This window comes from Amblyomma mixtum, chromosome 2 (genome assembly GCF_055824585.1).
Source record: "Amblyomma mixtum isolate Tamu chromosome 2, ASM5582458v1, whole genome shotgun sequence".
Lineage (NCBI taxonomy): Eukaryota > Metazoa > Arthropoda > Arachnida > Ixodida > Ixodidae > Amblyomma > Amblyomma mixtum.
In genome coordinates this window covers 37443016-37455510 of record NC_143013.1, presented here as the reverse complement: position 1 = coordinate 37455510, position 12495 = coordinate 37443016, and the positions used below count along the sequence as shown (strand labels likewise).

Below are 12495 nucleotides of genomic sequence, written 5' to 3'. Positions count from 1 at the left end.
CTTCCCATTGACGCTACACACAATTCGAAAGTTCTCTGCTTGTTGTGTCTTTGGTGCCTAACCACGAACACTGCGTTGGCGCGCGTTTTAAAACAAGCTTGCGTTCTCCAACGCCACGATTTCGGCGCTGTTTTCTTGACGAACGCAGCGATTATCACGATTAAGTTCAACCCTTCGCAGTTCGCAGCAGCCCAGACAAGAAAAGGCTTCTTTCTGTCTCCTACTAGCACTGCAACGGAGACACACCTGCGCGCGGTGGGCAAAGAGTCCTGGCCCGTCGAAGAAGATGCTGGGGAGCGGCGGGCGAGCGGGAGCCGACGGATGAGCGTGGGACCGCGCTCTCGCCTGGCCCCCGCAGGAACCATTCTTCTCCAAAGAGGGTGCGAGGAGGCGGCGGCGAAACTAAGAGCCTGTCCCCTCTCCCGCCAACGGCGACGCTGTCCGGGCGCCGTCACTTTCCCCTTCTTCGAGCCTCCTTACAACGAGATGACCCGCAACAACGTCAGAGGGGGGTGGGGGTCGCCTCTCATCACCGCCTAGCGCGGGGCCGGGGTATATATACGGACGGCCATTCAGCCATGGCCACAAACCGCACCGCCATGGCTTCTCCGGGGATTAGCACGGGCAAGGTAGGCATCGCATGTTCTCTGGCGCCGTCCCTCGACGGAATCGCGTGCTGGCGAGCGCGTCGACGAGTACGGTCACGTGGAAGTGCTTCTGGAAGGTTTCCGATGGACTGTACCCTGTGCTGGAAAAGCAGGTTGCGTGGAGTCAGACGGACGGAGCTCTTCGTTGCTTCCTGTAGGAGTTGGTAGCGTGGGCAGTGGATAGCACGCAGTGGACAACACCAGGCGCAGCCACATGGTTATCCTGGAGGTTGTTGTTAGCGTTTCAAACTTACTTCTTAGCGTGGAGGCACGGACTGTGTAGTGGATTAACACGGTGAAACGTTCTGGGTGAAAATGTTGACTAGCTCTACTATTTAAGAACCAAGCGGGTGATTTAAACAGGCTGTTACGCTGACTCCGAATAGAACACCGCCTTGTACGGATGGGAACGAGGCATTCAGGACCTATGAGCATGTATCAGTGCTCATACCATGCGTAATAATTAGCGTACTTATCATTATTTTACGATTCCCTAGCCTAAACTGGTGTCAGGGACACACACAATGAACTCATTTGAAACGCTTGATTAGCTAGAACGCCTGTTCATGGTTCTTGTTTTAATGCGTTATTTTTAGTTCGTCTTAAGCAAAATTCTGGATTGCACAAGTGACCACAAGTACCAGGTAACCTGAAAAGACAGATCGACAGTCGAGGGGTGGCTCGTGCTTGTGTGTCATGTGGAAGACATATTTGTTGGATACGTAACACTGCTCCATAGTGAATCGCCAGCTCCTCAAAGTTCTGTCGTGTGGTGTCGGCACCGTCGTTTGTAATTGTGGCGTTATTTAAAGGCACCCCCTATCTCATATACTTGAAGATAAGCAGCATGGCAATCAGTCAGTTAAACATTCCGGCTACCTGACACTAGATTCTTTCAGGCAGCTGATAAAACAAACTGTACATTTTAAGGCAGGCATCCTCATAAACGCGCGCAAAGACATGCAGAGAAGGTCACACGTCTTGCATGTGATCTTTCTGAGTTTTTTTAATTGAGGACGGAATTGCTGCAACATTAGAAAATGTTCAGCGCAAACTAGCGTTTAGTGTAAACTAGCAGGCTCGACTTTGATTCTAAGCACCGTTATTCGAGACAAACGTTGGTGACCAGCAAGCAATATATTCAGCAAATCGTAACTTCTCAATGTAGCCGTTCAAATCGCAAGCGTTCGAGCAGTCAACAGTTCAGAAAAAAAAACAAGGAACGTCTTCACCAGCCCGTTTTAAACATTTATAAACTCGATCCACCTTGATAGATCTACTGAAAGTCATGCTAAAGAAAAATCGATTGGCTCGCTTAGGCAGAAACTTATCACGTGACTGCCCACGACGGTTCAGTAGTTCCGCGGCGTACGGGAATTGCTCCTGCTTGCCTTTTTTACGACGGGCATAATTCGAGGTAACCACTTCCGAAGCAGCCGTCAGCCTCCATTCCCCCAGGCTTCGCTTCCCTTAAAAGGATCTGAGGTTTCCTTTCTTTCTTTCGTAACCCTCCCAATTGTCTCTGCTGAATCGCAGGATAGCTCCAAAACAAACAAACAAGCCCGCCAAGTTCCCCGTACGTCGGGCGGGGATGTCGCAAGAATTCATTTGGTCATTGGGCAACCCTTGTTAGCGACTTGCCCTCGACACAGTATTCGCCCCTCGCCTTATTTCTTACCCTCTCTCATCACCCTCCTCGCAACCAAAATACGCTTCCACGTTTTCTGCAGGTCGTTCTTTATAACGAGACGACGTGTTGCGCAATGCTTACGTGACGGATCATCTCCAGCTCGTTTTCTTTCTTCGTCATTGGCCGCGACGAAACAAAGCCCTTATGAAAACATGAGGATTCCGGGCAAGCGCCTCCCAGTTATACTTGTCTTTCCTCGTGAAATGCTTTTGCTTTCTTTCGGCTCCGAAATTGCGAGGTCCGTTTTTGCCGCCGCCGGGACGAGCGAACGATGGTGGCTGCGGCCCCGTTTCTATCAACAGTGATGTGCACTCGAGCGCGACTGCGGAGGATCGGCGACATCGGAAGTGATTCTGCATGCATGAGTGCTGCCGGCGCACAGCCGCCCCTATGGCCATTCTTGTTGGCTGCCGTGGACGGAGCAGCGCTCAGAAGCAAAGCCGCGCCACCGCGAACCGAGCGTTCTTCCTACTCCGTCCCTTCTCTCTATGGGCTCTTTTGTGCCCCCCGCACTGACCGCTCGACTCTTGTTTTCCAGCGCCGTCCGAAGCTATTTTAATCAATGTCGCGTCGCGAACGGCTCACATTGTGTCTGCGCTGTGCGGGTTGTGAGGGCGACAAAAGGGGCTGCGTTCTTGCAGCTGTTCTGTAGAAGCTGATCCTTATTTCCTACCATTCGCGCAGTCTGAGCATGTCAGATGAAGAAGGAAGTCCGTTGATGTTCGGTACTATTCGATGGCAACATTAACTGAAGCCATGCTTTCTTGTATACCGACTGTAGTCCTCAATCTAGAAGAAGAGCTTTCTTCTGTGGCGGACAGACGTGGTTAAACCTCCCTCGGCCGCTGTTGGCTGCCTGGTCCTTTATTACAACTGCAGCCCGCTTAATCTAGTTAACCGCTAGCTTAATTTATCTTCACACAGCATTACTGTAGTGCGTGTTCTGCTCCGACCAACTCTCATAGTATGTTTGTTTCAGGTGGTGACGTTGATATTCCTAATACTCTACGTAAACACCGCACAGTGCGAAGAAAAGAAGGTAGAAACAAAGAAGGCAGATAAAACAACTCTTGAGCCCCTGAAGGCTTCGGCGACTGCACAGACCGGCTGGTATGAAGGCGTCGGCGGAGGCGGCGCCGGTGGCTCCGCATCGTGGGCTTCCGGCGGACAAGGCTACGGTGGTGGTGGCGGCGGTGCTGGACTCGGCCCGTGGGCTGACACCGGCAAAGGTTCTTCTGGCATCGGTGGTGGTTACGGAGGTTCCGGCGGACTGGGACCTTGGGCAGATGCTGGCAAAGGTAGCGCCGGTGGTGGATACGGCGGCGGTGCCTCATGGGCCGACGCTGGAAGTGGTGGAATCGGCGGTGGTGCCGGGCCGTGGGCAAGCACGGGTAAAGGCTCAAACGGCGCTGGCTTCGGCGCGGGTGCTGGTCCCTGGGCTGGCGCCGGAAAATCTTCGGGAGGTGGCTACGGAGGCGGCGCTGGCCCGTGGGCTGGAGCTGGAAAAGCTGGAGGATTCGGCGGTGCTGGGAAATCTTTCGGAGGATCTGGAGGACTTGGACCGTGGGACCAAGCTGGAGGCCTCGGCGGTTCCAAGTACGGCGGCGGTGACGGCGGTGGCGGCAGTGGCGGTGCATCTTGGAGCCAGGGTGGCGGCATCGGAGGAGGAGGAAAGGGAGCCGGATGGGACTTCTCTCAGGGAACCAAGTTCGGCGGTGGCTTTGGAGGATCCGGCGGAAAAGGAGCAAGCTGGGACTTTTCACAAGGCAGTAAATTCGGAGGCGGCGCTGATTCCTGGGATCAGGGTGGGTTCGGCGGCGGCAAGCTCGGCGGCGGCGGTGGTGGTGCATCATGGGCCCAAGGTCAATTGGGAGGCGGCAAAGGAGGGTTCGGCGGCGGCGCGTCGTGGGACCAGGGAGGAAAATCGTTCTCCCAGAACGCTCAAAGTGGACCTTGGAGAGGCAAAACAGCTGTACCTCAAGACTCGTGGGCGCCCAGTGGATCCGGAGGATATGGAAAGAACACTGTTGGCGTTGGTCCGTGGGCCCAAGGAGGTGGTGCAGGAAAAGGTTTCAGTGGAGCTGACGCTTGGCTGCAGGACAGTCCGGCCGGAGGAGCAGGCCCGTGGGCACAAGGGGGCTCTGGAAATGGCAAGGCGGGATCCGGGGCTGGGCCTTGGGCGCAAGGAGGAGCTGGTAATGGCAAGTCTAGTTACGGCGCTGGTCCTTGGTTCGGAAGCTTCGCGGGAGGCAAGAACGGAGCTGGCGGAGGCGCTGCGTCTTGGGCCACAGGTGGAAACGGCAATGGCGGAAAGAAGCTTTCTTCTTCCGGTCCTTGGGATTCCGGAAGCTTTGGGAACGGTGCTAAGGGAGGAGCAGGTCCTTGGGCTCAAGGAGGAGGTGGATATGGAAATGGAAATGGTGGCGCGAAAAGTTTTGGAGGACCAGCGCCTTGGGCTGGTGCCGGAAACGGAGGAGGTTCCAAATTCAGTTCTGGAGGTGGCCCCTGGGACCAGGGCGGGTTCGGCGGAGGAGTGAGAGGAGGTGGGCCGAAACCATGGGCTGGAGCCGGTGGTGGAAACGGCGGTGGCAACGGTGGTAGCAGTTCCTGGGCAGGACAGGGTGGGTATGGTGGAGCAGCTGCAGGACCTTGGGACAGCGGAAAAGGAGCTAACGGAGGGGCTTCGTGGGATCAAGGAGGTTTTGGCGGTGGAAAAGCAGCGGGACCTGGCCCTTGGGCTGGGAAAGGAAAGTCTAACGGTTTTTCTCAGCCTGACCTTGGAAGGTTCCCTGGCTCTGCTCGCCCTTGGGATCAAGGGGGTTCCTACGGAGGAGGAGGAGGTGGAGGAAAACTGGGTGGTGGTGCTGGCCCGTGGGATAGCAGCAGCTTTGGTGGAGGTAAGGGTGCTTCCGGAGGCCCTTGGGCTGGAGCTGGAGGAGCTGGAGCTGGAAAAGCACTTGGAGGACTTGGTGGTGGCCCGTGGGCGCAGGGAGGAGCGGGGCCTGGTGGATCTGGTGTGGGACCTTGGGATCAAGGTGGCTTTGGAGGCAAAAAAGGGGGCAACGGGGGAGGCGCAGTAGGACCTTGGGACAGTGGCTCGAAGTTTGGTGGTGGTGGTGGTGGTGGTAATGGCGGGGCCCCATGGAGTGGCAACGGAAATGGTTTCGGAGGGGGAAAAGGATATAACGGTGGGAGCTCCTGGTCTCAAGGTGGTAAATTTGCTGGTGGAAGAGGAAACGGAGGTGTATCATGGACGCAAACAATGTTCGGAGGCACCGGTGGCGGGCCATGGCAACAGGGAGGCTATGGCGGTCAGGATTCGTGGGCTGCAAAGGGAGGGTCCGGAAACGGGAAGTATGGTGGGGGTGGTGGCGGTGCCGGACCATGGCAAGGCGCTGGCGGAGGAGGAGACGGGGGTGGTTGGCAGGCTGACCAGGGCAGCGTTGGTGTGTTTATCGGAGATGTGAGCCAAAAGGGCGGAGGAGGTTTCGGTCAGCAGGCAGGACCATGGGCCGGAAGAAGGAAGAACAACTACTTGCCTTCCCAGGGTGGTGCTGGCTGGGACAACCAGGGTGCGGGTCAGTTTGGAGGCGGAGGCGGTGGCGGCGGTTGGGATGCCGGTGCGCAGAAAGGCCGCGGGTTCGGTGGTGGGCCCAGGGGAGGTGTGGGAAAAGTTAAGTGGAGCTTCAGCAGAAATGATCCCTGGGCACAGCCTCAGACTTGGTCCGGTTCCTGGACAACAGACGGAGCATCACAGCAGCACACTTCGACGGGAGTCGGCCAGATGATGTTCGGTGGCGTGGCAGACTGGATGACAGCCGACAGGTACAGCGCAAAGTACGGAGCAGGCGGCGGTGGAGGCGGCTGGCAGCAGCAACTTGGTCAAGGCAGCCAGGGGCCATGGAGCGGAGGCGGCGGAGGGGGTGGCGGAAAGTGGTGACCTTTCACGCTGCCGCTTGTGCGAGTTGTGGTTAGTATCAGTTTCAAACTTAAGAATAATGTTAAATGAATAATAATTCAGAAATGTTAACAATAATACAAGTGTTAGAGACAGGAAATGACAGAAGTCCATGGCCTGCATTACTGGCTGTTCAGCTTTTCAGGAATGTTTCGTCATTTCGTGGGTAGAGCTGCATTTGAAACAAACAGTTTGAGTGATTAAAATATTTATTGGCTATTAATTCCAAAAAGGCTGCCAAAGGAATTGAAATCTGGTCACAAATACCTGACGTTAGGCAAAATGTGCGGCAGCAAAATGCCTGCTTGATTATTAAAAAGTTTGAAACAGGAGTTCGTTAAGCCAGAATTGAGAAATAGTTGCCCCTCGTAGTACCACGGGCATTAAAGCGGATTTTGCTATTATCCCTGATTTATGTCATCAATTAACCCTTTCTCCAGGTGGTTGCTGCAGTAGCCTGCGTGATTGAAAGGGACTGGTAGGACACTTTTGGCACATTACGCTGGGCATAATTGCGATGATCCTCTGAACAGTGAATCAAGCCGATCAACTGCTTCAGGCGAAAAATGCAGTATCATCTGTTTTAGTGACTTTGTAGAGTTAAATGTTGCGTTTTGATCTGATGTCTGAAACCACATGTTTCTTCACTTTGTCATCAGATGCCATGAACCCCGGGTTTTCATGAAGAACGGGAGACGTCAACGAGCTCGCGACGATTCATCGTTGGCAAAGGCAATATTTTGCGCAGCTTCTTCTCCTTTCCCAGAGCCATGCTCGCCTGTATAAAATTCAAGAAACGGTTCATCTGTACAAACTCTAAGTATGCTGTGCCGAGAGGCATTTTTCCGCGGTCATAAAAATCAACCTCGCTCTAGACATCCTACACACTTTAATGCAAAAGTCGTTATGTTGAATGTTGTCTGTATTGTTGTTAAGCTGAATGGTATTTTGTTTTTACGTACTCGAACTGTGCTGTACTATACGAGTTTTACCTCTGTTGGTTGTATGTGTGCCAAGACTGCTTGACTATTTGTCTGTTGACAGGATGGCGAAACTGCGCCGCGTTTTTCTGGTCTGTGATGCGCTGCTTGTGTCACTCCGTTAGCGCTTCTGAGACAGCGGGTGCATTTGTTGATGTTGAAATGTTTATTGTACCAGCCTTGTTAAAACTTGCAGGCATGTGCAAGTTGTATTCCCGGCGGCTGCACTTTCTTGCCGCCGACGAAATAAAACTTCACATAAGAAGATTACTTTTCCATTACTGGTGTTTCATGTGTTATGTACACTCTGTTAATCCTAGTGTAGCAAGGTGGTACTGACGCCTAGAAAGGTGTCAGTAATGCCTTTTTTCTTGCTCTTTTGCTTTGCCGTTGTTTCAAGCAGACGCTCGAAGGCGTTATTCTTAACCAGGGACAGTGTACCCCACAGCTGACTCTTAATTCCACATGTCAACGATGAATTGCTAGACCCCTTGGTGTCTGTGCTAACCTACATGAACTATTTCTAAAAACGTAAATGAAAAATCTAGGAAAGCCGTTCAAGCGGCACTGAGGACCAGCTGAAGATGACCTGTCTCTATTAATTGCCATGTTTTAGCTAAAAAAAAAGACTACTTTCACTGAGATAGGAGCCTTTATGAGCAAAAAAGGACAAAAAAAATTGATATATGGCTGGCGTCGCTACCGACAGATTTCGCGAGTAAACTGCTGTGGGTTAACACAGTTTCCTGGACGCGAATACCAGCGGCTGGCTACACACTCATTCACTTCAAAACGGTGACCACGGAGTCATTTTCGCGGTGTATGTCACGAGTTTGAATCGAGTGGCAGGAAAATTTTTAATTTCCATTTTGTTAGAATAAAATGCGTCTTTAGAGGCTGTCAAACATGAGCACACCAAAAAAAGCCAGATAATAAATTTCTTATGAGAACAAAAATCAGGTGGAGTTATCTTCCGTGCACCTCTCAGTATAAGTTCGTATTAGAAGTGTGAACAGAATTAAATATACGCTTAAATGCAACATTGCACCACAACGACATCGAAGCTTCGCGCAGACATGAGACTTGCCACTAGGTCTTCTAGCGCCGGCATAAATATAAAATGTGAAGAACACGCACTTTGCAAAGAACGTTGCCTCTTGGATGGACTGTAGCTGACTATCCACGACCGCATAGGTGTTCTTCAACTACGAAGAACAACTTAACTTCAGTTCCGAAGTTTCTGTGGTAGCTGTATTTCCCTTGTAGCCGTATGGCTGCACTTGGGTGGTTGCTAATGAGTAATCACTCCCCTATTACGAATGTACTCCACTTTGGAGGATTACCCTACACATTGCACCAACAGCGCTCCCACTTCGAGTTGTTGATAAATTCGTTCTCGTCCTGTCATATGTTAGGCGACTCGGTTAACTCTATTGGTAGAGCAACTGAGACCGTGACGCGGTGGCCCCAGGTTCAAACCTCGGACCAGGATGAATGTTCCTCTAATTGTGAGGAGGAGGAAGAGGTAGAAGAGGAAAGGCAGAGAGGTTAACCGGAAGAATAATCGATTTGCTACCCTACACCCTCTAATAGTCAAGTTTCGATGGAAACTACATAGCTTTCTTTTGTAGCCGTATGACTGTGCTTGGGCGGATGCAAATGACTAATCACTCCATACTAGGTGTCATAAAACGACAAATAAAAAATCGTGCATTATTTTTTGTTTTCCTGACGCCGGCCATTGATCGCTACTAGCCTTGTCCAGTTTCAATAGACATTGTCCTCGATTTTTTCCGTTGATGCAATCACGCGATGAGCAGCAAACCAGCTCAAATTAGAGCAACTCTAGACCGAGTGCGTGCTGGGAGGCATTTTGCATACCTGTGCACAATAGCCTACTAATCCATGCACCCGAATGATTATCACTGCACTCTCCTCCGATAAATCTTTCAGCCACTTGCCCAGTGAGTGTGCGAGCAACCTCGCTTCCCTCTGCACTTGGACAGTGTCCTCATTTTTGACAACGGAGCAGCAGGTGCAACGTCTTTGTGAGAACAAGCTTGCTTTCGGGTGGCCGTTAACGAATCGCCTTCATTTTCTGACGGCCGAATGGTCGTCCGCCTTTCTACCACAGTGAGCAGGAGCAGGATAGACTGCCTGCCTGTTGTTATGGAGATTCCTATCGGCCGTTTGTGAGAGCCGAAGATGAGTTTCAGCTCGTTAACCGAAGTTTGTGCGCTGAGGCTTGTTGTGCCTGCGTGCGCTCCCTGTTTGCTGCCCCGGAAACTGAGAAAGCGCTATCGCACGCGCATGGTAATATCTGCTGGACCACATATCGCACTGCAGATCGAGCCGCAGCACTCGCGGAAGAGTTTTTGAGCCCAACGGCCGTCATTTTCGCCTGATAACATCTTCTTTGCAGATATGGCTGAATCTTGCATTCGAAAGTGAACTGTGAAAAAATACTCCATTCAGATTAAACGTAAAGGGACGAATCATAACACAGGGCTAATAAAGCATAGCGTTCATACACATGCAAATCATAAAAGTGCCGCAAATATTTTAACTAAGCAGCCTTAGCATATTTTGCATGACACAAACTCATTATTATCCACATAATTCTCCTCATGATCCTCATGATCCTCATTATCTATTAGTGAGGAGCTGAAGGGGCAATGCTCCACAAGTGCCAATTTTTTCCACCTCGAAAGAACACTGAGATCTGCTGCTTGCGAGTATTATTCCAAACAAAAATTAAGTCCCTGCTTCTTCCTGTATATAGTATATAGTAACTATATTGCGGTGGAATCTAGTATCTTTGACCCGCACTTAAAAATCTGTCTGGACGCAAGCATTTTACTTGCGTAAAAGGCCGACGATGGCGCCACCTGTCTTTTCTAGCTTAACAAACTACCTGGGACACTAAAGTCTCCTTAAGTGCTACGAATGCGAAAGCATTGTACTCCACTACTGCTTCCGTTGCTGCACTTGTGGTTGATTATGTCTGACTTATTCTGTTCGTTTGCGTAACTTAGTTCGCGTTGGCCACCAAACTGCACACCATTCGGAGATACGTGGTTTAATGACCGTATGTGCAGAATTGGTAATTCTCAACTTAATATTCATTGATGGTGGCGAATCCTGATACGACTACCAGCGCAATGGCGCAGCGGTTAAGTGATGCGTCACTGCACTGGCCGGAGGCTGTTCGTGTCACAGCCACCCGTAGGGATTGTGCGACCCATGTTGCTCTTTCCGAGCAACTTCTCACGCAGCTGGCACGACGCTACTCCGAACTCACCCGAGCTTCCTTCCACTGGCTGCAGCTTGCGCGGCGCTCCTACCAATTTACCCGAGCTTTCCCGATTTACTACCGAGTAACCGAGTTACCGGGTAACTCTGGTAAGCTCGGGTAAGTGCCCACCGAAAGCGCACATCTTCTGTCCACTCCGCACATGAGGCAAGTAATGCTTACGCATTAAAAAAGCTCAGTTTTTCGGCGAGTGGGGTGTGTTTATGGTCAGAACGCAGTACCCTGCTAATACAAGCCAACTGATATTTTCCTCACTTTTCTTTTAGCGAATTATCCCAAATACGCGTGCATTGTATGGGACCCGTATACTCTCACTAATATATAAGCACTTGAGCGGATCCAAAGGAAAGCTGTGCGATTCATGTTTTCGCAATACAATAGAACTGCTTCCGTCTCTGCATTAATGCAGTCGAATTCCATACCAACCCTTCAGTCCCGGGACAAGTTTCTTCGGTTGAAATTCTTATTTTTGTTATTTAACCATAAACTTGGAATTAATTCTTCGCCGTATCTTAATTTACAGAACACCAGACAAACCCGACACTCCCACCCCCTTTCTCTGACCCCGTACTTTGCAAAGACTAACTTATTTCAGCACTCTTTCTTTCCGCAAACCATCAGTGACTGGAACAGCTTACCAGCTTCGTGTGTACGGTCTCTTTATTTGATAAGTAAACATTGTTAGTTTGTTTTTAGTTTGTTTTGTTAGTTTCTTTTTCTTTTCCATGTCATTTCGCGCTGCTCGTTTTCTGTTTGCACTTTGGTATTATTGCTCATTTTGTGTTCTGTTCTGTATCCACTCCTGCTTGGGCCTCACGGCCTGCAGTATGCCATAAATAAATAAAATAAAAATATGACGCTTCTTCGCAGCAATATTCTCGGGCTTTCCTTGGCAAGGTTCGAGCGCAGTGATTAAAAAGAGGGCTTCTTCAACGAAACCCATCTAACTCTTTTCTTAATTATGCGCGGATATTATGGCTACCCTCCCGCAAATCGGACACTAACGAAGCCTTCTGTACCGCGTAGGCTACAACGAGCGCCGTTTACTATAAAAAAGAAGCCGATTTACACGGCATAAGAACTGCCTTTGTGAAACAAAGCTCATGTACAGCCTTTTATGGCTTGTTACAAATATTCACGCAGCCATACAGCGTATACATAAATACAACTTGCGCACACATGGCAGTTATCAGCTGGTACAGTAAAAGCACAACGATATCACAGTTTTGTTGCGCTTAAAGGTGCAGTGAAGAGGAATATGAACTCGTCTTTTTACCGCGGGAACTCGATCTACACGTTCCGAGCATTCTTAGAAACTTCGAATTATTGTCCTGTGCGGCCAACTTTATAGTTTAAATCGGATTAAATGTCCCGGCTCCCGTGTTTTTCTGAACTCACCTCTGAAAGTAGGAGTCAACTAATGCGTGGTGTGCCTTTCAGGCTGTCGCGTGGCGGCTTCGCTCTCGCTTTCATTTAGTTTTTCTAGATTTTCTTGAATAAATAAATCCAGTTAGAGTGCTCTCAATGTTCGTTGACGCCTCATGTTTGAAGGACTGCGACAGATAGGCGGCCCACTCACAACTCATGCAAACTTTATACAGTCACAAGTCACCCTAATTTGGTTTCCTTAATACATTTTTAGTGTTGCGTTGGAGAACATGCTCTCCTTGCATGTAATACAAAGAAAGTGGTCAATGGCAGGAAAGTGGTCAATGGTCAATGGCAGGCCTAATTTGCAGCATAGCTGCAAATTAGGCCCAAATTCGACCTTTCGCAGATCGCTGCGTATCACACCGCCGATGGTAGAGCGGCAAGCCGCCACGGGACTGGCTGAAAGGTTGGTTGACTCCTCCTGCCGTCTGCGGTGCGTTCAAGAAAAGGTGGGAGCCTGGATGTTTAATCCGGCT

General features: G+C 50.5%; 1 protein-coding gene across 1 annotated transcript; it reads left to right on the top strand.

Annotated features, from left to right (window-relative positions):
• The first annotated feature begins 567 nt into the window (after positions 1 to 567).
• Positions 568 to 7543, top strand: LOC149359010 (uncharacterized). Its single transcript, XM_089571191.1, has 3 exons — positions 568 to 629; positions 3317 to 6307; positions 6955 to 7543. The coding sequence occupies exons 1-2, from the start codon at positions 579 to 581 to the stop codon at positions 6275 to 6277; spliced, it is 3012 nt and encodes a 1003-aa protein (XP_089427317.1). The 5' UTR covers positions 568 to 578; the 3' UTR covers positions 6278 to 6307; positions 6955 to 7543.
• Positions 7544 to 12495: the final 4952 nt, after the last annotated feature.

Excerpts from the sequence above, each read along its gene's own strand:
- LOC149359010 (XM_089571191.1), top strand. The coding sequence starts at position 579 with ATGGCCACAAACCGCACCGCCATGGCTTCTCCGGGGATTAGCACGGGC. Across the intron at positions 630-3,316 it reads CGGGGATTAGCACGGGCAAG|GTGGTGACGTTGATATTCCT; the intron begins GTAGGCATCGCA and ends TGTTTGTTTCAG.